The 27,911-nt window shown below is 53.8% G+C and overlaps 1 protein-coding gene across 3 annotated transcripts in view; it reads right to left on the minus strand.

Moving 5' to 3' along the window:
* The window catches only part of PRDM15 (PR/SET domain 15), a 66,835-nt gene that overhangs the window by 26,408 nt on the left and 12,516 nt on the right, over positions 1–27,911 (minus strand). For 2 of the 3 annotated variants that reach the window (XM_047797041.1, XM_047797048.1), the window contains exons 2-7: positions 16,253–16,298; positions 14,942–15,035; positions 13,072–13,225; positions 10,730–10,982; positions 4,305–4,406; positions 2,166–2,390 (exon numbers count right to left, since the gene is read on the minus strand). In XM_047797041.1, coding sequence (XP_047652997.1) covers positions 2,166–2,390; positions 4,305–4,406; positions 10,730–10,982; positions 13,072–13,225; positions 14,942–15,035; positions 16,253–16,289 — 865 coding nt within the window. In that variant the 5' untranslated portion in view covers positions 16,290–16,298. Of the gene's footprint in view, positions 1–2,165; positions 2,391–4,304; positions 4,407–7,870; positions 8,006–10,729; positions 10,983–13,071; positions 13,226–14,941; positions 15,036–16,252; positions 16,299–27,911 lie in introns of those variants that run through there. The other variant, XM_047797054.1, reaches the window with a different exon arrangement.

Below are 27,911 nucleotides of genomic sequence, written 5' to 3' on the forward strand. Positions count from 1 at the left end.
TCCACTCCTTTTCGTACCACCTCAACCCAAAACGTTTCGCTACATAGTGGGGTCTTATAACTTATTAGTCCCGACAGAGATTTGGAAATAGTTTTTTTTTTTTTTGTCTTTTTGCCATTTCTTGGGCTGCTCCCGCGGCATATGGAGGTTCCCAGGCTAGGGGTCGAATCGGAGCCGTAGCCACCAGCCTACGCCAGAGCCACAGCAACGCGGGATCCGAGCCGCGTCTGCAACCTACACCACAGCTCACGGCAACGCCGAATCGTTAACCCACTGAGCAAGGGCAGGGACCGAACCCGCAATCCCATGGTTCCTAGTCGGATTCACTAACCACTGAGCCACGATGGGAACTCCAGGAAAGAGTCGTTTTTATAAATGATGCCACCATCTCGAGTACATTCAAAAGCACGTAACAGTTTTTCACAGGAGTCAACTATCAAATAACCATAGCAACAGGGACCCAGGCCTGGAGCTCTGGACCAATGAAACATGGGAAGATTAGCAAAAAGATTTAGCCACTTCCCCTACTAGGATAAGTCTTTTGAGGCAACTAACATTAGTGAAATCATCACTTGATAGGCTTGTCACGTCCTCCTTCTTCTCTGCTTGTTTATAGAGAAGCAGGAGGTTGCCCAGGGGAGGTTAAACCACGTCTACTAAGAATGTCATGTGAGGCCCATTCTTCTGAATTCTCTCTCTCTCTCTCTTTTTGGAGTGTGTGTGTGTGGGGGGGCAGTGCACACAGCACATGGAAGTTCTCAGGCAGGGATCGAACCCACCCCATAGCAATGACCTGAGCCACAATAGCACTGTGCTGGATCCTTAACCTGCTAGGCCACCAGGGAACTCCTGAATTCCCTTTTTATTTTATTCTACTTTAAAATTTCTTTTATTTTTAGAGCTATACCCACAGCATACGAAAGCTTCCGGGCTAGGGGTCCAATCAGAGCTACAGCTGCCAGCCTACACCACAGCCACAGCAACGCCAGATCCAAGCCACGTCTGTGACCTACACCACAGCTCACGGCAACACCTGACCCTTAACCCACTGAGAGGCCAGGGATCACACCTGCGTCCTCATGGATACTAGTTGGGTTCTTAACCTGCTAAGTCACAGCAGGAACTCTCTGAATTCTCTTTTTAATTCTGAGAAGGAATACGGATTTCTTCTCACTCTCAAGAAATCCTGGGCTCCACCAGATAGCAAGAACACAAATTGCCCAGTGGTCGGTGAGGAGAGCAGTGAGGGGCTTGCTAGTGTCTGAGCATCATGCCGGCTCCTTATGTGAGTGGCCCATGGGCGCTCCCAGCAGAGGCTGCGTGAGGCCCCACGGCCTTGGAGGATCCAAGGTCCCTCCACACTCACTGAGGCTGCTGTACCGTCAGAGAGTGGCCTTCGCCACAGCCTGGAAACCAGCTACACGCCCACACACAGGTGGATGTGTCCACGTGATGGACGGACACTGCAGAGCAGCAAAGGAGGAGGAGCAGCGGGGACCCCAATGTGGACGGGTCCCCCCCACGTTGAGACGCCAGGCACAGAAAGAGCGCCCAGGATGGGGACCGCCAGGCCACGTGCAGGGACAAGCAGGAAGGGGCGGGGCCGGGGAAATGCTCTCTGGCCTGACAACTGCGGACCCAGCTGTCAAAGCTCACAGCCTACACACGGCAGCGCCAGCCGGACTACAGGTAAGGTGTGCTCTAAAGGGCTGACTCAAAGAAAAGGAGAAGGGCTAGATTCCGCTTCCACCTGGGCTCCCTGTGCTGAGTCTTCCTGCGGGCAGGGAGCCACCCTGGCTCCAGGTCCCTCCCCATGCCTGTCACTCCTCCCCCAGAATCACCCCCCTACGAGCAGCCTCTTCCCCCAGGACCAGCCCCCACCAGCTGGCTCCTCCCCCAGGACCAGCCCCCACCTGCTGGCTCTTCCCCCAGGACCAGCCTCACCTGCTCACCGTCCCCCCCCCCATCACCCCCACCAGCAGCCTCCTCCCCCAGGACCAGCCTCACCTGCTGACCGTCCCCCCCCCATCACCCCCACCTGCTGGCTCCTCCCCCAGGACCAGCCCCCACCTGCTGGCTCTTCCCCCAGGACCAGCCTCACCTGCTCACCGTCCCCCCCCCCATCACCCCCACCAGCAGCCTCCTCCCCCAGGACCAGCTCCCACCTGCTGGCTCCTCGCCTTCAACAATGACTAGCGGCTGCTCGGGTTTTGATGCTTTGGGTTTCCTGCCCCTTCGAGGCTTTTTCTTTTGCTCTTTGGCGGCACTGACACTCTTGGGAACTGTGGGAGGCTCTCCCCGGGGTGCTTCCGCTTCCTTCTCAGGCGCTGACTCTTGCTGGGAGGCAGGGGGGACGTTTTTGGTTTGTTCCAAGTGGCCCAACAGGTGCTCTGCAGGACAGAGAAGCACAAGCGTTCACGGGAGGGTGTCCTTTCCTGACCCCATCTTGTCTGTTCATTTTATTTGCTAGTCGTGTGCCCTCTGCATAGGCAACTCAAACGTATTTCCTTGGCTTTTGGGAAAAAAAAAAAAGCATTTCCAGAGCTCTCTTGCGGCTCAGCACATTAAGGATCTGGTGTTGTCATTGCAGTGGTTCAGGTGGCTGCTGTGGCACAGGTTTGATCCCTGGCCCAGGAACTTCCATGCGCCGTGGGTGCAACTAAGAAAAAAAAAAAAGAAAGAAAGAAAAGCATTTCCACTGCACCAAATAAAATTATCATTTTATTGATTTTATTATTTTTTATTTTAGGGCTGCACCTGCGGCATATGGAGGTTCCCAGGCTAGGGGTCAAATTGGAGCTACAGCTGCCAGCCTACACCACAGCCACAGCCACGCAGGATCCAAGCCGCGTCTGTGACCTATACCACAGCTCACGGCAACGCCGGATCCTTAACCCACGGAGCGAGGCCAGGGATCGAACCTATGTCCCTCATGGATCCTTGTCAGATTTGTTTCCACAGAGCCATGATGGGAACTCCATGATTATCATTTTATACAGTCACTTAGGCGACAGAAACATGTCAGGTCCGCCACACGTGGTTTTGTAGCGACTAAAGCCTGTGGACATGTTTTCTCCTTCCAAGAGAAATAGGAAGAACACATCAAGACAGTAAAGCAGGCCTCTCTAGACAACGACGTTACGGGCAATTTTCATATTCTTCTTAAAATTTATTTAGATTTTCTAACTTTCCTACAGTGAATACCTAATGCAATTACTTAAAAACGTAAGCTCTGAAGAATATTGGGAAATAATCCACAATGAATGAAGTTGTCATTAAAAACACAGATGAAAAGGAAAAAAAAATAAAGAAAGGAAAGAAAACACTGCTTTATTTTCAATGGAAGAAGCTCAGAGACTCCCGAGGAAAGACAGCCGGGCAGGACCCAGGCCCAGGCAGGCAGGGAGGGCCGTGCCTCCCACACGAGGCGGCAGGGCTCAGAGCAGCTGGCTGGCAGGCACCTGCAAGAGGGAGATGGATGACCCACGAGACAGGTGGGGACTGACGCCTTCAAGTGACCACAGGCGCCCACACACACCAAATGGCTGGTTCCTGACCTGACAACCTCACCTGGCCCACATGGGCACTCGGGGTCAAGCGGCTGCTGTTTCTTCCTTTGTCCCGCACTCAGGGCCACTGTGTGGAGCACAGGCCCACAAGGGGTTAGGTTGTTTTTGTTTTTGTCTTTTTTAGGGCTGTACCCTCGGCATATGGAGATTTCTAGGCTAGGAGTCCAATGGGAGCTGTAGCCGCCTGCCTACACCACAGCCAAAGCAACGCAGGATCCCAGCCACATCTGTGACCTACACCACAGCTCGCGGCAACGTCGGATCCTTAACCCACTGAGTGAGGCCAGGGATCGAATCCGCAAGCTCGTGGTTCCTAGTTGGATTCATTTCTGCTGTGCCATGATGGGAACTCCGACTGGGTCGTTTTAACACCAGCCATATTACGTGCCACGTGTCTCGGGTGGGGTCTGGAAGTTCAGTAACGTACACAGCAAGCTAAGGATGAGGCCACCTGGCTGAAAACACTCGGAAGGGCTACACAACTAGAGAACGACCCTCCAAGGTGACACTGTGCTGCACCTCAGAGAAAGAAAACCAAGACCCCTCGGTGCCAGACACGCAGGGAAACTTCAAGCCAAAGCACAGCAACGGGAGCCAATGGGGAATATTGAGGGACCTGGGAGACAGGCTCTGGGAGCAGAGGCAGGAGCTCCCGACAGCCGTGGGGTCTGCCACCGTGCAAAAGGGATGGCCTGGCAGTGACAGCAGGTCAGGGTGGGCTCCCCCAGGACTTACCATTCAGCAGCTGCAGCTCTGGGAAGGTGGCCGAACACACCTTGCACACCCACTGGCTGGGCTCCGACTCCACTGGGGTGCTGTTCTCGGGGGTGCCTGCGGCTTCAGAAGACACAGGGGGAAGGTGAGCCCCAGCAGCTCCTCCCCGTGCAGCCAGCCCAGCCCAGGGGTGACGCTGACAGCACCCGCAACTCCGAGCACCATTCTGGGAGTTTTAATCACACAGACTCATTCCTACCTGTGAATGCCCCCATTCACAGATGAGGAAACCAGGACGAACAGCAATGGAATACTACTCAGCCATAAAAAAGGAAACAATGGCATTTGCAGCAACTTGGGTGACCCTAGGAATTCTGAGACTGAGTGAAGTTAGACAAGTGAGAGGCAAACATCCTATGCTATCACTCATGTGCGCAATCAAAAAAAAAAAAAAAAGGATACAAATAAACTCATCTGCAGCACAGAAACAGACTCAGACTTTGAAAAACTGATGGTTACCAAAGGGGACAGGTCGGGGCCGGGAGGGATGGGCTGGGGATTGGAGGTTGGAATGTTCTAAAATTGTGATGATCGTCGTACAACTATAAATATAATAAAATTCACTGAATTAAAAAAAAAGGGGGGGACCAAGAGTGGGAACCAGCGCCTGAAGCAGGTCTGTCACCAGGCAGAGAAACATGGACCGGACACATGCCCTCGGACGACTTCCAGGCAAAAATGCAGCCCACGCCCAACTCCCCCGTCTCTCACTGGCTCAGGCGGTAAGAAAGCGTGGAACCCGAAACAGCCAGGCAGGCGCGGCCGCAGCCCCTGCCCAGCGCCGTCCAGCAGGGCAGCCCCAGGAGCCACAGCCATCCCACCCCCTCAACTTCCACCTCCCGCTGCAAACAATAAAGGCCATTCACACCATAGTACAAAAAAGACAGAAATGTCCCACCATCACTGTCCAAGGTGGGAGCCACGGGTGAACTGAACAGAACGTTCAATTTTATTGAACTTGAATTTAGGTTTAAATGGCCACTGGGGAGTTCCCGCTGTGGCTCAACAGAGATGAACCCAACTAGCATCCATGAGGATGAGGGTTCGATCCTTGGCTCTGCTCAGTGGGTTAAGGATCCAGCGTGGCTGTGGCTGTGGTGGAGGCCGGCAGCTGCAGCTCCGATTCGACCCCGAGCCTGGGAACTTCCACATGCCGTGGGCTTGGCCCTAAAAAGCAAAACAAACAAACAAACAAGCCCATGTGGCAGCGTGGCAGGGCTGGAAGGGGCCAGGAGTCCCCACCAGGACCTCTGCTCCCATCTCCAAGCAGCTTGTATGGACTTCATGACCCATCGCCACTCTCCAGGACGAGTCACAAGGCAAGACCGTTCACACCTGTGACCGCACCTGCATTCGCTACGGGAAAAAGGCACACCTCTTCCTGGGTCAAAACCCAGCAATTAGGCGGCGAAGGCTGGGAGAAAAAGAGCTGGAGCATTGCTATAGCTGCCGGCGTGCATTTTCCCAGAAGGGAGAAACAGCAGTGCAATGTGCAAGTGCTGGTTATACCAAAACCCGAGCAGAGAGAGGGGAGAGCCAGCAGCTCGGGAGCCACCCGGGTGAGGCTGCAGGATGCGCGCTCCCACCAGCCTGGGCTCCCCTCTGCACTTGCTCCCTGGGAATCCGCTGAAGAGCGTCAGAAGGAAACGCAGACAGACGGAAGTCAGAGCCAAATTCCTGCATCTCGCTCACCTTCCCCAACACACATGGTTCTAGAGAAGGAAAAACTCCTGCGCAGGAGCTCTGAGTTTTAGAGAAGAAGCTGCCCCAGCAGCAGATGCCTGGGAAAAAGGCAATTTCCCATCATATGAGCTGTTACCTCGTTAACTCCATTGTGAGGTCGCAGCTCCAGGAATGGGGTTCCTCCCCCACCCCCCAAGGCAGGAAACCTGTTCATCAGCCCACTGCCCCAAGGACACTAGGTCAACAGGACCACACAACAGAACGAGTCATGACTGCTGCCCTCCCACCCAGGGAAGGACTCTATTGTCCAGAAATGATCTTGAAAAGATAAGAGTTTCTGGAGTTCCCATTGTGGCTCAGCAGGTTAAGGACCGAACACAGTTTCCATGAGGATTGCGGGTTCCATCCCTGGCCTCTCAGTGGGTTAAGGATCAGGTGTTGTCGTGAGCTGTGGTGTAGGTGGAAGACGTGGCTTGGATCTGGCATTGCTGTGGCTGTGGTGGAGGCCGGCAGCCGCAGCTCTGACTGGCCCCCTAGCCTGGGAACTTCCATATGCTGCAGGCGCGGCTGTAGAGAAGGGAAAAAAAAAAATTGGTAAGAATTTTTAAGAAAAAAATTAGCCAACAACCAGAAGTGAATTCCTGGTCCCAATAACTTACACATCCAACAAGAGAAACATCTGCGTAGAACGAAAGGGTGCCTGGGGACAGAGAGACGGTAACTACAGGGAAAGGCTCCTGGCAGGATGGCCAGCAAAACGCGCAGTGGGGACCAGTCACGTGGAACACCAGCGCGTAAAGTGAGCCAACTATGCAGAAACACAGCGTTTTAAATGACAGGGAAAAACGCAGAACCACAGGGACAGGGGTAGATGCTAGAAGCCAGGGGGTGGAACGCAGAGCTGCACAAAGGGACTTTCTGGGGTGATGAGAACAGCTGTGTTTTAATCGTGGTGGGTTTACCCCAGTCTGAACTGCACACAGAAATCGCTGTTTTATCGTGTCTGTCACCACATGCCCACAGTGCTGATTTTTTAAAACTACTGGAAAACACTAATCAAAAAAGCCAAGTGTCTTTGAGTTAAAAAGCGATGGGACATGTGATTTAAAGGTTCCCTAACTAGGAATTCGCACCGTGGCGCAGTGGGTTAAGGATCCGGCGTTGTCTCTGTGGCAGAGCAGGTTCGATCCCCAGCCCGGGCTGAGGACCGGGAGTTGCCACAGCTGTGGCTCAGATTCAATCCCTGGCCTAGGAAATTCCATATGCTGCAGATGCGCCCCCCCCCCCAATTCCCCAAGTGTTATGAAATGTATTTCTATGTCTTCTTTTTCACTATTAAAGTAGTGGTGAACATCGGACGTCAGCAGCTGACTCTGACCGCACAGGCCCACCTGCCTGCCGAGACCCCTGGGCCTCCCAGGCTCCTCCTTTAGCCACCAAGGGGCCCAGGGTGCGTAAAAGAAAAACCAACAGGATGTGCGCTCAGGGAAAAATCCGGGCAATTTTGGAAAGAACTAGTCACTGCTCCCTCCGGTGGAAAGCGACTTTCCTCTGTGTTTAGACATCCGCTCTGCTAACCTGCACAGGGCTGATTGCAAAGATGCATCTTTGACGCAAACCCAGAAAAGAGCCAGAATTAAATCAATGCGTCTTAGCAGTTCTGCTGCTCGCTCAGACGTATTATAAGTAGTTTAGGGTGGCCCGTTCTTGGCCCACAGGCCCCTTCACCCTGCTCAGGCCAAAGGTCACCGAGGCCCCGCGTGCTCCCACAGGTGCGTCCAGACCAGAGGCGGGATGGGGAGCGGCCTCATCTCTGAAGCGGAGAGGTGACGCCAGCCCCCTACCTGCAGGGTCTGGACTCTCACGATCCTGCCGAAAACTGGCTTCCCATGGGTTTCCAAGCCTCTCTTCACAGGTTGCGTTACCCGCTCTCGTTACTGAGAAGTGGGCAGCGGCGGGCGCCCAAGGGAGGGCTTCAGCTGGGTGAGGTGTTCAAAACGCACACCCGACCCTGCGCGGGGCCTGGCTGGAAGGGGGTTCTAGAAGTTTCTCTGTGCCAGGAGGGGCTGGGAAGCGAAGGGAGGGGCTCCAAGGAAGCAGAGGGCGGGGCCTCCGGAGGAGGGAGGGGCCTCCAGGGAAGCAGAGGGCGGGGCCTCGGGAAGCAGAGGGCGGGGCTTCGGGGGAAGCGGAGGGAGGTGCTTCAGGGAGGGGCTGGGCAGGGGGCCAGGGTGGTGGGGCGCCTTGCAGGGGTCCTGGGGCAGCTGCCATGTCATTATTTTACCAACTGGCGCTGTCACACCACAGTGGACGTTAGGTCGGACGCGGGGGAGGCCTGCCCGGGAGCCAGCAGCTCTGTCAGGGCCAAGCGGCCACTCACTTGGGCGCTGTCCCAGGAGGAAGAGAAACAAGGAACCCAACTAACCAACTAGTTCAGAGTAGTCGGTAAGGCTGCTATTTCCAAGACGTATTTGCTTGCCATTTGTCCTGAAACAGAACGTGAACAAATCTTAAGCATTCTACACCTTGGGAGCCCCTAAGGTGCTTACTTACTTCCCCGGTTCAGAGGCTAGTTAGGGTGACCACGCGGCTCGCTGGGGGTCGTATTAACAGCGCCCTGTGTTCTCAGGGGCCGGGAGCAGGGCTTCCGCCACCCGAGTGTTCCTGGCGATGGCGGTGCGGACGGCTCGGGAGGTAGCTGTACTGGACAACACTGGCTAATTCATTAAAACCTATTCTCGCAACCCGAGAGAGAGCTTAAAGAGCTCGCCCGCAGGTGGAAAGCCAACACCCCCGTAACCCTGAAGAGGGGAGGCGACCTTAGCACTGACTCTGACCTTGAGAGTCCTGAGGGGCGAGCCATCCTCCCGGACACAACTAACAAGGTCAGCCTCTGACCCCCTAACCCTGGTGTGGGGTGTACGGGGTAAGGAACCCGGGACATGGGAAAACCAGGTCAGGAAGGTCCTGGTGACCTTGGCCAGCACCTGGGGCGCGGCCTCCTTGGAAATGACCCCTGACCCAGCAGGGGGCCACTGCAGCTGCCCCCCCGGGGCGCTGGGCCAGGTGCCTGGTTTTAGCAAATGCCAGAGGAGCAGTTCCGGGGAGACACCAAGGGTCTCTTCAAATCCTTCCTGTCCCCTTCACCATCAGCGTAAGTGCCATCAAGCCCCGTCTTCCTCGGCAAATGTCCCTGTGAAGCCGCAAGCCCTCTGCTGCCACCAGGCCCTGAGTGCCAGCCCTGGGGGCGCCCCCAGAGGCTCCACGTGCCACCACCATCCCCCACCCAACCCGTAGGGATTGAAGAGGGGCCCCGAAGGTCATGTCCACCCAGAGCGTTTGGGTAGAGTCTCTGCAAGTGTATTGCAGGTAGGTCCCACTGGACTCGGAGGTCCTAAAGCCAGGGACTGGCCCCATAAGGAGAGACCCAGGCGGGGCCGGGGTGACGCCAAGGACCCCTAGAAGTTGCCAGAAACACAGAGCTGGGCCAGGGGCCAGGAAAGGACCCTCCCTCATGGCCTCTGGAGGAACCAGCCCCGCTGACACCCTGATCTTGCACTTGAGCTTCCAGACTGTGTATTTCTTTGGTTTAAGCCCCAGTTTGTGGTCCTTTCGGGCCGCCTCCTGGGCCCCTCCCTCCCTCACACTGTCGTGTGTGTTCCACCCGCAGCAGCTCATGAAACCTCAACTGCACGGGACAGACCAGAACCTTCCAAACACGTTAAGCCTCTCTCTCTACGGAGCTGTTTGTACCCCGTGATGCTCCTAATAAAAGGGGTCGTTTTCTCATCAGAACCTTGTTTGGGGTCAGAAGCAAAGTCAGGGTCTGCCTCTCCCCCGGGGACACAATCTTTGTGCAACAGGAAGCACATACGTCTGCCTCCGGGTGGTACCGGGTGGGGCCGTGTGAAGGGCCTCTCTCCAGCCCCAACGCCCGCCGCCCGCCATCTCTTGTGGCCCCTCAAGGCCAGGCGCAGAGGTGATGCCCCCGACCCTGGGTCAGGAGGCCGTGCTCTGTGATTTGCTTTTCCAACAGGACGTGGGTGAATCACGCATGATTCCTCTAGGTCTTTCTTTGACCACACACACACTCACATGCACACACACACACTTATATGCATACACACACTTACATGCATACACAGACGTACACACACTTATATGCATACACACACATTCACACAGGCATACACACACCCATACACATGTACATGCTATACACACACGCACAGACACATTATATGCACGCACACATGCATTCATACAGGCATATACACACAGGTATGCACGTGTACACACAGGCATACACACACATGTATATGCTATATCCACACACCCTGAGCTCCGGGGGGGAGGCTGCTGGAAGGTGCCAAAATCAGCACTGGAGCCAGAGTCCCGGTTCAAATCCTGACTCCACCCTCCTCTGCTCTGTGATTCAGGGCAGGCTCCTTCACCTCTGGGTGGTGCCCTCTGCCCAAGCCCAGGGCCACAACCTGACCTCAGAGGCCTGGGCGGGGGTCTCCGACCTGGGATGTTCAACAAGCAGAACCACAGACCCGCTACCTGGAGTCAGGACCGACCCCGGGCACTTCCTGAACCAGCCGGCTCGCCGCACGAGTGCCAGGCTGCTGCCCACGGCCGAGGGGTCACGGGTGGCCGGGGGGCGGCGGGACAGAGGGCGGGCTGCGGGCAGGGGCCCTGCGTACCGTGGAGCCCGGGGCAGGCCTGCCTCAGCATGGGCTTGTCCATCCTCTTGGCGTAGAAGGCCGCGTACCACACGCGCAGCTCGGTGCCAGGGGGGATGTCGCGCGAGGTGGTGAAGTACACGTCGCTGCCGTGCTGGAAGGCCGTCAGGTTCTGGTGGCCCGGCTCTGCCGCCGGCCGCACCAGCATCATCCAGTTGCAGTCGTCCTCGTTGGAGGTGTCAAAGCACACGGGGTGCCCGTCCTTCTGGAACACCTGAGGGCGAGGGCGGCCCGTTACCCAGCAGTGTGTGCGTCAGTGTGCGTGCGCGCGTGTGTGTGCTGGGGTGGGGGGGTGGCTGCTGAACAACCCAGGTGGCGCCACATCACAGGCCAAACCAGGCTCCGTTCGGCCCTGACTAGGCGTTTAGTGATGGGAGGGCCCAGGGAGACACTTGACAGGTCAGGCTGGTCCCCGGCCAAAGGGAAGCAGAAGAAACAGCAGGAGGTCAGGTGTCACGGGGAGACCTGAGTTTCATGCGTGGCCCAGGTGAGAACGAGGCCATCTGAGATCTACTCCTGGTCCAGGTGTAGAACCCGCACCCTCGAGTTCGAACTAGTTTTCAGCTGGGCAGGCAGACCCCTGAGGTCTACTCCTGGTCCAGGTGCACCTGCGCAGGTATATCAGGACGCCACCTTCTGCACACAGTCTGGCTCAGCATCAGGACCCCTGAGTCCTCCCAGCTCTGCGGCCAGTACATTCAGTGACTCTGGCAAAGTTCCTGCAGTTTTATAAGCCGTGCCCTCGTCTGCAAAGTAGCACCTTGCTTTAGGGGTTTAACGCAGGCAGGGCGCAGAGGGAGAAACCTAAATATTTTGAAGTTTACATGGAAGAGGGGCCTCCTGCCCCTATTTGCTGATGCACTCACTGCTAAGAGCTACAGGCCCCCTCAGGAGCGAGGGGAGGAGGCAGAGGGGGCCGCCAGCCAGCGCGGGGGGGCTGCTCCCAGCCAGCCTCGCCCTCCTCCGTGGGCCTGAAGCTGCCCCTGGCATCCAGGTGGCCACCTGGAGCCTGTGCTGGAAACAACCCAATACCAGACACAGACCTCCAGAATCTGAGTCACCAGAAGACACCAAAATGGGTACAGAGGACGTCTTGAGAGGGGTCCTGGCCAACCACGTGCCCACAGTTGCCACGCATCGGCCCCTGGCCTCTTCGTAGCACTGCTCACATAAAGCAGCCCTTCTTGCCTTGCTCGGTTTGTGAACAATTCAAGCACCTTTCCTGCTCTCTGCTGTGCTGACATCTGCCTGGTAAACTCAGCTTCCCAAGGACCATCAAAACGCCACGGTCATCTGTCCTGAAACACGTGGGTCTCTGCTGAGCGGTCTCCGGGGACAGTTCCCTCTGTGGGTTAACGCGGCCTGACCAGCACCCGATCCTGTTTATTTCACAGGGGTTTTGATGGCTGGCTGCGGTCGGGCACACGCGGGGCGTGGGGACAGAGCCGTGAACGCAGCCCGCCGGCTCACGGCGCCTCCTCGGGGCTGCTTTAAGCGCCCCAAGCTCTCCCTGCAATTTATTTCCATTTTCTTGTTCTCGGGGTCACATAAAAGCTGCCAGTTCCCAGTGTGACATGCTTCCCGGAGCAGAGCAGCCTCACCACTGCCTGGCCTCTCACCACTGCCGCAGCGAAACACCTGCCTTCTGAGAGCCTCGCAAAGCGGCCTACACTCTGCACAGGTGGAAACTGCCAACACACCCCTGCGAACCCACACAAAGCCCCCACCTAGAGGCTGCACGTGGGGTCTGCGCTGGCATATGTTTTAAATACATTCTCTTTAGTGTTTTTTTTTTGGTGTTTGTTTGTTTAGTTTTTTTTGTTTGTTTGTTTTTTTTTTTTGCTTTTTAGAGCTGAACCCGTGGCATATGGAGGTTCCCAGGCTAGGGGCTGAATCGGAGCTACGGCTGCTGGCCTCCACCACAGCCTCAGCCACGCTAGATCCCAGCTGCGTCTGCAACCTATACCACAGCTCATGGCAACATTGGATCCTTAACCCACTGAGTGAGGCCAGGGATCGAACCTGCAACCCCATGGTTCCTGGCCTGATTCGTTTCCGCTGCACCATGATGGAATCTCGTCTTTAGTGTTTTGCAAAATACTAACTTAACTTTGGTGCTCTTGTGATGTAAAAACAAACCAAAAGGAGGACTGCCTGCAAAATTCAGCAGCACCACCGTCCCCGGAGCGGTTGAGACATTTAGGAATCACTGGACCTCAGTGGGCGTCATGCCCAGCCTTGCACCTGCCTGGGAGGGAGGTCTCGAGATAAGGATCCCACGGCCCCGCCAGCCCTGCTTTTACCTTCAGTGGAAACGCAGACTCCTTCTCCCACTTGGCGACTCTCCTCGACTCGAATGGGCCGAACTGCGTGCGCTTGACGAGCTGGGTCACAGCAAACACCCCCTCGGCTCCGTCTTCCAGGCGTCTGATCTCCAGGTTGGAGGGAAGGGACGACCTAGGAGTGGAACAAAGCGGGACTCTCTCGGCCCCGCGCGTGCCCTGGCCGGGGCGCCTCTCCCAGCAGGGCACGTGGGCTAGGATGGCGGGAAAGGTCGCCCTCACCAACCCTCCAGAGCAGGCAATGGGGCGTTTCCTCAAGGATGCGTTGAAAATCCCTGCCCAAGGAGCTCCCGTCGTGGCTCAATGGTTAACACCGGACTAGCATCCATGAGGACACAGGTTCGACCCCCGGCCTCGCTCCGTGAGTTAAGGACCCGGCGTTGCCGTGAGCTGTGGTGTAGGTCGAAGATGTGGCTCAGATCCTGTGTTGCTGTGGCTGTGGTGTAGACCGGCAGCCACAGCTCTGACTGGACCCCTAGCCTGGGAACCTCCATATGCCACGGGTGTGGTCCTAAAAAGCAAAAATAGAAAGAAAGAAAGAAAGAAAGAAAGAAAGAAAGAAAGAAAGAAAGAAAGAAGAAGGAAGGAAGGAAGGAAGGAAGGAAGGAAGGAAGGAAGGAAGGAAGGAAGAAAGAAAATCCCCGCCCAAGAGACAGAGCCTCCGCCACCCCCACACACCCAAAGAGAGGGTGGGGGACCACAGAGACCACGAGGAGGTGCCACGTGCAAAGTGCCACGGGTAGGACCAGAAAGGCCGCCGCATTCCCGAGACCAGAAAAGGGTTTCCAGCCAGGGACACTGGGCCAGCTTCACTGGGGAAATGGCCTTTCGAAGTAAACTCAGAGAACGTCGAGGACGGACACCCATCGGGGGGGAAGGCTGGGATGGGGCGTGAGCAGAGGCGAGGGCGAGCCTGACCCGCGTCCAGCCCCGGGGTGCCCAGACCCCTCCCGCCAGCGGGCAGGAGGCTGGACAGGGAGGGAGGGGCCCATCGTGGGGGGATTTCTGCGGCCAACGGGCCACCTCTGCAGGTTCTGGGAGGCTGATCAGACCTGCACTTGGGGGGAAGAGCACTCTCTGCTTAGTGACGGCACCTCACAGTGAGACAGAGTAAATAAAGAGCCTGGGAAAACCGCCAGGAGGCTTCCAGAAAGAGCACTGGCGAGCGAGGAGCTGAGCACCACCAGTGCCAGGCCCTGGAGCAGGTGCCCTGATCACAGCGTTCCAGGGGGACGGCCATTCTCCCCACTTTGCAGATGGGGCACCTGAGGTGTGGAGAGTAGCACGTCCCGTCCAAGTTCAGACCGCTACCTCGGGGCAGGCGGGCCCGTGACCCGGGCGGGCGGCCCGAGGGGGACACGCCCCCCAGGGAAACGGGGGACGGCAGGTGCAGGTGCTTCTCCAGAAGCTGCCATAGCGCTGCCTGGCAACCTGCTCACGGCCCAGGGCCCCCCCACCCCCGCCCTGTGCCCAGGAGGGCGCTTGTCAGGTTTGGCAGGTCTGGGTTCAGAGCACAGGGGAACTGAGCAAGCAGACCCACAACCTTGGCCGTGGCCACTCAACACATAAACCAACTCAGCTCATCGGCTGAACCAGGAACTGGGTAAAAGACACGGACCCTAAAGCCTCCGCAACACGCCCTGGCTCGGCCCGGCGGGAGGCCCCTGGGGGGTGGGGGCTGGGACCCCAGACGCCACACGTGCGAGGACAGGCCTTCTCCCCGAAGGCTCTGCTTCTTCTTGTGCTGCTTCCTCCCTTCCGCGGACGTCAAGGCCGCCAGTCTCCGTTTGACCGGCCCGGACGGTAAAAGGAACTCGAGCTGGTCACTCACCTCGCCCTGCTGAGCACAAAGGAGTCTTTGACCATGACCACGGGGCCCAGCTCGGGGCATTCGGAGTCGTGGTACTGGCTGCAGTCTTCACACCCTGCAAACAGACAGCCCAGCATCAGGGCGGGCAGGGGAGGCCCCCAGGGCACTGAGGGGCTCCCCGGCCATCGGGGTGACCCAGAGTGCTCCCTGCGACACAAAAGCGTGGCCCTCAACCTGCGTTCCCATGAGAAAACCCAGCTCTGCGGCAGATGGCAAAGCAGGCAGTCACCCCCCATGGGGACAGGGGACAGGGCCTTTCCCAGCAAATGACTATATTCACCAATTTAACCTGGTATCATAAACCTCTTTCTAATTCCTGGGATGACTGTTTGGAGTCCGCCGCTGCCCTAGCACAGTGCCCTTTGCCAGGAGTTGTGAGAAAGATGATCCTTTTATGTTTTTGTGTCTTTTTAGGGCCACACGTTCGGCACATGGAGGTTCCCAGGCTAGGGCTCGAGCCGGAGCCGCAGCCACTGCAACTCGGGATCTGAACCACACCTGCGACCTACACCTCACCTCCTGGCAGGGCCGGATCCTCAACCCACTGAGTGAGGCCAGGGGTCGGACCCCCACCCTCATGGATACTCGTTGGGTTCACAACCCGCTGAGCCACAAGGGGAGCTCCGCAGATGATGTTTCTAAAAACATACCCAGCAACATACCTCTCATACAATAAATGGGTTTCCGGTACTAATTTTTATTTAATGCCATTTGTTTATGTCTATTTCTTTACTTATTTAGGGCTATGCCCACAGTATGTGGAAGTTCCTGGGCCACGGATCGAACTTTCGCCATGGCAGCGACCTGAGCAACTGCAGGGACACCAGGTCCTTAATCCACTAGGCCACCAGGGAACTCCAATCACAGCTCTTAAGTCAAGTAAAATCTCTACGATTTTAAAAGCGGCAGCTTTTCTCTATTTTATTGTATTTTATTTATTTATTTGGTCTTTTTGCTATTTCTTGGGCCGCTCCCGCGGCATATGGAGGTTCCCAGGCCAGGGGTTGAATCGGAGCTGTAGCTGCCAGCCTACGCCAGAGCCACAGCAACGCGGGATCCGAGCCGCGTCTGCAACCTACACCACAGCTCACGGCAACGCCGGATCGTTAACCCACTGAGCAAGGGCAGGGACCGAACCCGCCACCTCATGGTTCCTAGTCGGATTCGTTAACCACTGCGCCATGACGGGAACTCCAGCTTTTCTCTATTTTAAAAGCAAAACGTGGGCGGGGCTCCACCTTCCGAGGTGAGGCTGAGCCTCGGGCCACTTACAGATAAACATGATCTCCTCGCTCCCGTCCTCGGCCATCTCCGCCACCTGTGGGCACAGAGCGCAGGTCAGTGGTCAGCTGTTGGCCAAAGGCGTCTTTATAGACGGCTCCCGCTCACGCCCCCTGGAGCCTGTGGTGGGGGGACTGGCTGTGCTTTAGGGGCAACACACAGCAGGGTCCCCTTTGCTGCGGGATGGGGTCAGGAGCCCTGAAACGTTTTCTCACCTAAAATGACACTGCGTTTTAATAAAAGCCATTGGTGTGGATGGCTCCAGATTAACTCAGGCGTTTAGCTTTCCACACCAGCCGTCCATTTCCATTTGGAAAGCAAACACAGTACCATTTTTTTTTTTTTTTACCCGTGGCATATGGAGAGTCCCAGGCTAGGGGTCTCATCGAAGCTACAGCTGCCGGCCTACACCACAGCCACAGCAACGCCAGATCCAAGCCACGTCTGCAACCTACACCACAGCTCACGGCAACGCCGGATCTTAACCTGCCGAGCGAGGCCAGGGATCGAACCCGCAACCTCATGGTTCCTAGTCGGATCTGTGTTTGCTGCGCCGTGACGGGAACTCCCATAGCACCATTTTTAACCATGGCCAGTTTTCACATGTCACTTGCATTCTCTCCTTCTCTCTCCAGACTATGAATTCCTCCAGGGCAACCACGCCTCCCGCAACCTCTATTTTCCTTCAGCCGCTAATCTGTGGGTGGCACCCTGGTGGCACTCGTTTCCCTTGGGGACCAAAGCAACACAGGACATTGCAGAGGCGCGCCCTCCTGCTCGCCACAAAACCTTGATCACATCCGGTCACTGCCGTTTCCCTTTTCTTTCTTTTTTAAAGGCTTCGGTAAGTCGTCCCTGTATTTACTTATTTTTAAAATGTTTTATTAGAGTTGATTTACAGTGTGTGTCAGTTTCTGCTGTATAGCAAAGTGACCCCATGAGTCGGATGCACACATTCTTTTTCTCATACTATCTTCCATCATGTTCTATCCCGAGAGACTGGACAGAGCTCCCTGCGCTGGACAGCAGGGCAGTCCCGTCTATTTTCTGTTCAACCCTGAGGTTCACCTTCACAGCAGGCAGCTGCGCTCAGGCCTCTACATACTCATGGGGGACCCGGACATGTTAATTCTGGGGCCTCAGAGTCCCGACCTAAAAAATGGAAACAAAATGCCCACCTCGTGTAGTTTTGGGGGGAGCACTGGATGAGACACACCCCGTACGCGCCCCTGAATGATGGACCCTCTTCCCTCCCACGCCCCCGGCCCCAGCGAAGCCCCCAGCACATCACCCCACTCCTGTCCAAGCCCCTCTGTGTGTCACTAGGTACCTTGCACACGGGCCCCCTTCCTGAAAGCTGACCCCACACGCCCTCTGCCCTCTTCCCATCCCCAGGAGCTTTTCAAGAGTGAAAAGCAGACAATGCAACGTCCAAAGAAACATTCAGATTTGCTGAATTTTCAGGATCAGAGAAGGGAGCAGAGTCGGAAGTATCACCACGGAAGAGTTAAGGAAACAAGGCAGAGGGATGCGGGTTCCAGTTTGCCCTCAAAATGCCAAGGATAAATAAGCAGGGCCTGGGTTCCCCAAACACAGTACAGTAGTTTCTTTTCCTGGGAGGGGGCATCCCTTTAAGTTACACCATGTCTCTCGTGGCCTCAGCACCTCTAACTTGGGCTCTCCTGGTTGGGGGGCTCCATGGGCGAGGTTGGGGCCAGTCTGGAACGGGGGCAGCGGCTAGTCATGGAGCAAAAGAGGAAGAGGCACAGAGAGGCAGAAGAAACACCTGCAAACCCATTTCAGCGAGACGCCGAGATGCCTCCAGGAGCCCAAGCATCATCTGCCCACAGCAGGACCCCACTGGACCCGCCACCACTGGCTCACGGTCAAGGAAGTTCTCCAAGGAGAACAGTGGGTCCTGAAGAGGCAGCCCCCCAACTGCAGCTGGATCAGGGCAGGATCGGGGTCCCTATGAGGCTCGCAGACTTGCAGGGTGCTGACGAAGGGAGGGGCTCTGGACGTCCTCCGGGAAGCCTGGCCAAGTCTGCGAGGCCCGGCAAGGCCCCCCCCCCCCAGCCCCGGGCAGCACCTGCCTCTGGTCTGGCCTCTCAAGAAGGGGTCCCCGGCCCCCCAAGGGGCCCCAAAGAAGCGGCTCCTCCAAGCACACCCGCTGGGAGGGAAATCCCAGCCTCTTTTCCTTTTTTGCTTTTTAGGGCAGCACCTGCGGCATATGGAAGTTCCCAGGCTAAGGATCGAATAGGAGCCGTAGCTGCCGCCCTCCACCCCGGCCAGAGTACCTCAGGATCTTTAACCCACTGAGCGAGGCCAGGGATCGAACCCGCATCCTCAGGGACACGATGTCAGGTTATGAGCCTGCTGAGCCACAGTGGGAACGCCCCTGGCTGGTGTTCGAGGTGCCACAGGAAGAAACTGAGTGAGGGCGGGAGCCTAGGGGACGTTTTAGCCCTTTTGTCCCACGGCACTCTTGCTAGTTTTACATGCGTCCTGGGAAGAACTTTCTTTATTAGAAGCATCTGGCCCCGGAAACGCGGGCTCTAACACAGTTCTGGAAGCCTGAGAACACAGCTCCCAGCCACCCTGGGTGGCTGGTCAGGCTGCATGCAGGCGCATCCTCAGGTCCTGTGCTGTCGTGGCACCTCCCCACGTGCTCAGTCAGAGCGCACCTGTGTAGGAGGGCCGGCCGGCCCCTGGACCCCACGGCAGGTAAGAGCTCCCAGGGCGAGAGATGGCAGGCAGGCAGTGCTGCTGTAGGAAAATGACAGAAAGACTCAAAGGGTGAGATCTGGTCATTGTAACCACCAAAGCGGGGAGCTTACAGCCAGCGCTTCTCAAAGTGTGGTCCCTGGACCAGTAAACAGGTGCACCGGCAGCCCCTGGGCCGTTCTCGGCCCCTCCCCGCACCTGCTGCAGCAGCCCCTGTGTCTTCACAAACCCCCAGGCTCTGCTGGTGCAGCTCAGGTCTGAGAAGCACTGCTTAACCTTGAATCTTTTTAAAACTTACGGGATTGCTACGACCAAAAGCAAATGAACCACAACTGTGACCGCTGGGGGACCCCAGTGACAGTGTCGGGAGACCAGACTGATCACGCGTGTCAGAACCGGCCTCGGAGCAGGACGACCTGCGTGTCACTTGGGGGGACGTGGGGAACGAGGGGCGAGCTGGGCAGATGGTCGCTGCGACAACAGAGGTTGATGTGTCAGCCCCTGTGAAAACAGCTGTTAAACACAATCTGGAGGAGTTCCTGCCGTAGCTCAGTGGGTTAAGAGCCCCGCATGGGGTCCATGAGGATGTGGGTTTGATCCCTGGCCTCACTCAGTGGGATAAGGATCCGGCATTGCTGTGCCTGTGGTGGAGGCCGGCAGCTGTAGCTCTGATTCGACCCCTGGCCTGGGAACTTCCATATGCTGCGGATGTGGCCCTAAAAAGACAAAAATAACCCCAAAACAGCCCCCACCCCCAAATCCCCAAAACCAAATTTTGGCCTATAATTTTCTTCTTTGGTAGTTTCTTTGTCTGGTTTTGGAATTAGGGTGATGGCGGTATCGTAGCATGTCTTCAGGAGTGCTCCTTCTTCAACCTTTTGGAAAAGTTTAAGGAGGATGCGTGTAAGATCCTCCTTGCATCTTTGGTAGAATTCACCTGTGAAGCCACCTGGTCCTGGACTCTTGTTTGTAGGGAGTGTTTTTATTACATATTCCTTTTTTTTTTTTTTTGTCTTTTCTAGGGCTACCCCCGAGGCATGTGGAGGTTCCCAAGCTAGGGGTCTAATAGGAGCTGTTGCTGCAGGCCTACACCACAGCCACAGCAAGGCCAGATCCAAGCTGTGTCTGCAACCTACACCACAGCTCACGGCAACGCCACATCCTTAACCCGCTGAGCGAGGCCAGGGATCGAACCGGCAACCTCATGGTTCCTAGTCGGATTCGTTAACCACTGCGCCACGACGGGAACTCCACATGTTCCATTTCATGTCTAATGATCGGCCTGTTCAGTTAATCTATTTCTTCTTGATTCGGTTTTGGCAGGCTGTAAGTCTCTAGAAAGTTGTCCATTTCTTCTAGGCTGTCAAATTTGTTAGCATCTAACTGTTTGTAGTGTTGTCTTCTGGTTGTTTGTATTTCTGCAGTATCCGTTAAGAATTCTTTTTCATTTCTTATTTTATTTGGGTTTTTTCTCTCACTTCTTGGTGAGTCTGGCCAGAGGTGTGTCAATTTTGCTAACCTTTTCAAAGAACCAGCTCTTGGTTTTAGGGATTTTTTTTCTATTGTTTTTTGAACCCCAAACCCAATTTTGAATAAGAAGGTTGAAGTGAGAAGTGTCAGCCTATGTGATTTGAGCTTAATTATGGTGGCAGGACAGACACACAGACGAATGAGAAGGGAGAGCAGAGCCCACAGATATGCTCATTGATTTTGGACAAATGGGAAAAGCAGCTCGATTGGGAAAGGGCAGTCTTTTCAACAAGCAGTGCTGGAGAAGCTGGATATCCAGAGGCAAACAAACAAACAAAAATCCCTGTGACCTCACATCTTACACAAAGATGAACTTATAGGAGTTCCCATCATGGCTCAGTGGTTAACGAATCTGATTAGGAACCATGAGGTTGCAGGTTCGATCCCTGGCCTCGCTTAGTGGGTTAAGGATCCGGCGTTGCCTTGAGCTGTGGTGTAGTCGCAGATGTGGCTCGGATCCCGAGTTCCTGTGGCTGTGGTGTAGGCCAGTGGCTACAGCTCCGATTAGACCCCTAGCCTGGGAACCTCCATATGCCGTGGGTGCGGCCCTAGAAAAGACAGGAAGACAGGAAACAAAACAAAACAAAAAAAAAAAACAAACAAAGATGAACTTATAATGGAACATGGACTTAAAAATATAAAACAGTAATTTTTTTCAAAAAAAATAGAAAATCTTTGCAGTCACAGGCTAGCCAGTTTTCACACTTGTCACTGAAAACATAGTTTATAAAAGGAAAAGTGATAATTAGGATTTTACCAAAATTAAAAATGTTTGCTCTACAAAGATGCTGTTAAGAAGATGAGCAAAGTCAAGGCTGGGAGACATTTCTGCAAACCCCACATCCATATCTAGAATATGCAAAGACCGCTCAAAACCCAGCAGTACAAATGCAAACAGTCCAATCAGAAAATGGGCAAAAGACATGAACAGGCATCTCACCGAAGAAAACATCTGCCTGGCAAAGAAGCTCAGGGAAAGATGCCCAACATCATCTGCCAGCACCCCACCCACGTCACAACCCAGGAAGACACGTGACACACTTCTCGGCACCCCCGGCGGGATGCTGGCGAAGGTGAGGAGACCCGGGCACCCGCATGCGCTGGTGGGAATGCACATCTCACGGCCCATCTCTGGTAGAACCAACATGGCCAGGACCTAGCCCTGGCGGGAGGCTGTCCCAGAGAAATGGCAACTCACGTCCTTGCAAACACCTGCACGGGACTGTTCAAACCTTACTGGGCTGGGTGGCTGGTTAAACAACCTGTGCTCCATCCACAGCCTGGAATACTAGCCAGCACTTGAAAGGACGGAACTGTTGACACACAACAGATTCTGAGGCAGCTCCAGAATGATGCGGAGTGAAAAAAGCCAATCCCAGAAGGTGACCTGCTGTATCGTCCTACTTATACAACGTTCTGGATGTGTGTGTGTGTATGTGTGTGTGTGTGTGTCTTTTTAGGCCACATCCACAGCAGATGGAGGTTCCCAGGCTAGGCGTCCAATCAGAGCTGCAGCTGCCGGCCTACACCACAGCCACAGCAATGCCAGCCCTGAGCCATATCTGTGACCTACACGGCAGCCGCAGCAATGCCGAATCCTCAACCCACTGAGCGAGGCCAGGGATCGAACCCATGTCTTCCTGCATACTAGTCGGGTTCGTTACTGCTGAGCCACGATGGGAGACTCCTACAAGGTTCTTGAAATATCATAATTATTGAGGTGAGGATAGAGCAGTGGTTGGTGGGGTAAAGGAGGGGATTGGGTGGAAAGAGAGAGGGTGAGGCTAATCGGGGGCAGCAAGGGGCCCTTGCAGGGCTGGAACGTTCTGGATCTGGACTGCATCAAGGTCACCATCCCCTTTGTCCTGTGGTACTAGAGTTGTGCGAGATGTCATCATTGGCAGAACGTGGACAAAGAGTACATGGCGCTCTCTCTGTGTTCTTCCTAACAACCGCACGAGAACCTGCAATGAGCTCAGAATCAATGGCCTCAACATCAAACAGATGGAAAGCTATACAGTGTTCCTGGATCGGAAGAGTCAATACTGCCAGAATGACTATCCTACCGGAGGCAATCTACAGATTCAGTGCAATTCCTAGCAAATCACCAAGAGTATTTTTCACAGACTTAGGACAAAAAAATTTGAAATTTGTGTGGAAACACAAAAGACCTCGAATAGCCAACACAATCCTGAGAAAGAAAAATGGAGCTGGAGGAGTCAGGCTCCTGGACTTCAGATTACACTACAAAGCTACAGTCATCAAAACAGTATGGTACTGGCACCAAAAAAGAAATATGTCCATAGACTGGTATAGAAAGTCCAGAAATAAATCCACGCACCGATGGTCAACTAATCTACAACAAAAGAGGCAAGAATATACCAAAGAGGAAAGACAGTCTCTTTGATAAGTGGTACTGGGAAAACTGAACAGCTACATGTAAAAGAATGAACTTAGAACACTTCCTAATATCACACACAAAAAGAAATTCAAAATGGATTAAAGACCTAAGTATAAGGACAGACACTATAAAACTCTTAGAGGAAAACATAGGCTGAACACTCTCCAACACAAACCACAGCAACATCTTCTCAGACCCACCTCCTAGAGTCATGACAATAAAAACAAAAATAAACAAATGGGACCTAACTAAACTTAAAAGTTTTTGCACAGCACAGGAAACCCTAAAAAACATGAAGACAACCCACAGAATGGGAGAAAATATTTGTACACTAAGCAACCAAGAAGGGATTAGTCTCCAAAATACATAAACACCTCCTGCAGCTCAATACCAAAAAAGCAAACACCACCATCAAAAAATGGGCAGAAGACTCAAACAGACAATTCTCCAAAGAACATATACAGATGGCCAAAAAACACATGAAAATATGTTCAACATCACTAATTATCAGAGAAATGCAAATTAAAACTACCATGAAGTACCACCTCACGCCAGGCAGAATGGCCATCATCAAAAGGTCTACAAACTATAAACGGTGGAAACAGTGAGAAAAGGGAACCCTCTTACACTGTTGGTGGGAATGTAAATGGGTGCAACCACCGTGGAAAACAGCATGGAGCTTCCTCAGAAAACTAACAATAGACTCACCATTTGACCCAGTAATCCCACTCCTGGGCATCTATCCAGAGAAAACCACGACTCAAAAAGATATATGTACTCCAGTGTTCATCGCAGCACTACATACAATAGACAAGACAAGGAAACAAGCTGAATGCCCATCGACAGAGGAGTGGATCCAGAAGATGTGGCATATATGCACAATGGCATATTACTCAGCCACAAAAAGGGATGAAATAATGGCATTTGCAGCAACATGGATGGACCTAGCAATTGTCATGCTAAGTGAAGTTACACAGTGAGACACAAATGTCGTGTTCTATCACTTATATGTGACATCTAAAAAAAGGATACAATGAACTTTTTGGTAGAACAGAAACTGACACACAGACTTTGAAAAACGTACCGTTTCCAAAGGAGACAGGTAGGGGGGATGGGCTGGGGTGAGGGATGAAAATGTTGTAAAACTGGGCTAGGATGATGGCTGTGTAATTATAAATATAATTAAATTCATTGCGTTTTCTTTTTTTTTTTTGAAGAATGAGCTGAGAACACTCTCTAACACCATACACAAACATAAACTAGAAATGGATCAAAGACCTAGACATAAGACCAGATACTATAAAACTCTTAGAGGAAAACAGGCCGAACACTCTCCAACATAAATCACAGCAGCATCTTCTCAGATCCACCTCCTAGGGTCATGACAATAAAAAACAAAAATAAACAAATGGGACCTAATTCAACATCAAAGCTTTTGCACAGCACAGGAAACCCTAAACAAAATGAAAACCCACAGAATGGGAGAAAAGCAACCAAGACGGGATTAATCTCCAGAATATATAAACAACTTGAACAGCTCAACATCAAAAAACAAACAACCCAATCAAAACACGGGCAGAAGATCGAAACCGACTTTTCTCCAAAGAAGACAGAACAGACGGAAAAAACAAAAAAAAACCCACATGAAAAGATACTCTACATTACTAATTATTAGAGAAACGCAAATCACCTCACACTGATCAGAACGGCCATCATCAAAAAGTCTACAAACAACAGGAGTTCCCATTGTGGCTCAGTGGTAATGAACCCAACTAGTATCCATAACTAGGATGCGGGTTTGATCCCTGGCCTCGCTCAGTGGGGGGAGGATCTGGCGCTGCTGTGAGCTGGGGTGTAGGTCACAGACATGGCTCAGATCTGGCATTGCTGTGGCTGTGGTGGAGGCCGGTACTTGCATCTCTGATTTGACCCCTAGCCTGGGAACCACCATATGTTGCAAGTGCAGCCCGAAAAAAACAAAAAAATAAATAAGGAAAAAAAAAAAAAGTCTACAAACAATAGATTTTGGAGAGAGTGAGGAGAATTGGGACCCTTCCACACTGTCAGTGGGAATGTACATTGGCACAACCACTGTGGAGAACAGTACGGAGATTCTTCCAAAACTAAAAACAGAACGACCATATGACCCAGCAATCCTACTTCTGGGTACCTATCTGAAAAAAGAAAAAAAAACAAAAACCCCACTAATTCAAAAAGACACGCACCCCAATGTTCCCTGGAGCACTATCTACAACAGCCAAGACATGGAAGCAACCTAAATGCCCAAGGACAGATGAATGGATAAGAAGAGGTGGTCCTTCTACACGAGGGAATACGACTCAGCCATAAAGATGAAATAACGCCATTTGCAGCAAGACCTAGAAATGATCACGTAAGTGAAGTAAGTCAAAAACAAACAACACAGGATAACACTTTAATGTGGAATCGAAAAAAAGGATACAAATGACTTATTTACAAAACAGAAACAGACGCACAGCCTTTGAAAACAAACTTACGGTTACCACCGGGGCGGGCGGTGGGGAGGGTGGGCTGGGGCTCTGGGCTGGGTACAGGCACGCTCCTGCCTGCGGACCTGGGCCCAAGGGACCTGCCCTACAGCACAGGGGCCTCTGCTCGGTGCTTGGCGATAACCGATACCGAGAGTGCGTCCGAAAGGAAGGGATGCGAGTCCGCGTCCGGGTCCCTGCTGTCCACAGAGAGACCGCAACCTCGTCAATCAACCACGAGCCAACAGAACTGTAAGAAGTGGGAAAAATCGCCACAGTTCCCATCATGGCGCAGTGCTTAACGAACCTGACCGACATCCATGAGGATGCAGGTTCGATCCCTGGCCTTGCTCAGTGGGTTAAGGATCCGGCGTTGCCGTGAGCTGTGGTGTAGGTCACAGATGCGGCTTGGATCCTGCGTGGCTGTGGCTGTGGTGCAGGCCGGCAGCTGCAGCTCTGATTCAACCCCTAGCCTGGGAACCTCCATATGCCGCAGGTGTGGCCCTAAAAAGACAAAAAAAAAAAAGAATCTGAAAAAGAATATATAAATTCTTTGGATTCACTGATTCTTATGATTATATATAGCCATAAAATGTATAATCTATAGATATCGAGTTTATATCATAAATATAAGAACATATATCATAAATTTAAGAATTTATATAATAGAAACTTAGATAATAAACATGACATAAATTTACATAATATATACTATGTGAATTCCTACGATTCTTTCTTTTTTTTTTTGTCTTTTTGTTATTTCTTTGGGCCGCTCCCGCGGCATATGGAGGCTCCCAGGCTAGGGGTCCAATCGAAGCTGTAGCCACCGGCCTACGCCAGAGCCACAGCAACACGGGATCCGAGCCGCGTCTGCAACCCACACCACAGCTCACGGCAACGCCGGATCGTTAACCCACTGAGCAAGGGCAGGGACCGAACCCGCAACCTCATGGTCCCTAGTCAGGTTCGTTAACCGCTGCGCCATGACGGGAACTCCCCTATGATTCTTATGATTCACTGTGCTGTACACCTGAAGCCAATGCAGCAGTGTAAATCAACTCTACTCCAAACAAACAAATAAAAGACAAAGTCACTCAAGCATAGATGTGAGCTCCAAGCCCACCCATGGCTCCCATCAAGGCCCAGGGCTCCAAGGCCACATGCCAGCCAAGCCTAAGGGCAGGTAGCTGGGGACCAGGTCCCCTCCTCTAGCTGCCAGCCTTTATCATCTGGACCTCAGTTGCGAGCAGACACCCCACTGTCAGCCTCAGCTCAGGGAGCCCAGAAACCTCACAGGGCTGTTTTGAATTTTGCACAAATTTTCTATTAAAACACAGTGTGGGAGTTCCCTGGTGGCTCAGTGGGTTAAGGACCTGGAGTTGCCACTGCTGTGGCTCAGGTCACTGCTGAGGTGAAGGTTTGGTCCCTGGCTTTGGAACTTTGACATGCGGTGGGGATGACGAAAACCAACCCCCCTGCCCCAACACACACACACACACACAGTGTGGCTCTACAGGACACCTGGCACTCCCCAACCTGCAGTGAATTAAACACCGACTGGAGAGGAGAGACAAGCCACCCTGCTTTCCCGCGCAGACCAGCTCGCCCCAGGTTCCCCCAGGTTCAGGTCCTGGATGGGGAAGCAGGACCTCGGCAAACACGGGAACAGAGCACAAAGATGACGGTTCAGATTCCAATGCCTCGAGGTGGCTCCTGCAGGCAGACCACACAGTGTCTCTGTCCTTTCATGACGGGCTTATTTCACTCGGCGGGATGTCCTCCAGGCTGACCCATGCTGTGACACTGGGGCAGAAGGTCCCCCTGTCCAAGGCGAAGACCCCATCACAGGTACAGTCCTATCCCATGCTCACTTTGCTTCCACGTTTTAACTGCTGTGACCGATGCTGCTACAAACAAGGCGCAAATACCCCTTTGCGTCCCTGCCTTCAACTCTTTGGGGTGTGCGCCCAGAGGGAAATGCCTAAATTATATGATACTTCTGTGTTTACTTTTTTCTCTGAGTTCGTTTTTTCTTCTCCCCTCCCGTCCGTTTTTGGCCAGCCCATGGCACATGGAGTTCCCTGGCCAGGGATCAGATCTGAGCTGCAACTGCGACCGACTCCGCAGCTGAGGCAATGCTGGGTCCTGGACCCGCTGTGCTGGGCTGTGGATCGAACCTGAGTCCTGCTGCCGCAGGGACTCTGCCTGTCCTGTTGCATCACAGGGGGAGTGCCTTTATTTTCTGAGTTTTGTTTTTTTTTTTTGTCTTTTTGCCATTTCTTGGGCCGCTCCCGTGGCATATGGAGGCTCCCAGGCTAGGGGTCGAATCGGAGCTGTAGGCGCCAGCCTACGCCAGAGCCACAGCAATGCGGGATCCGAGCCGCATCTGCGACCTACACCACAGCTCACGGCAACGCCGGATCGTTAACCCACTGAGCAAGGGCAGGGACCGAACCCACAACCTCATGGTTCCTAGTCAGGTTCGTTA

The sequence above is a fragment of the Phacochoerus africanus genome, chromosome 1, assembly GCF_016906955.1.
Source record: "Phacochoerus africanus isolate WHEZ1 chromosome 1, ROS_Pafr_v1, whole genome shotgun sequence".
In the NCBI taxonomy this organism is placed as follows: Eukaryota; Metazoa; Chordata; class Mammalia; order Artiodactyla; family Suidae; genus Phacochoerus; species Phacochoerus africanus.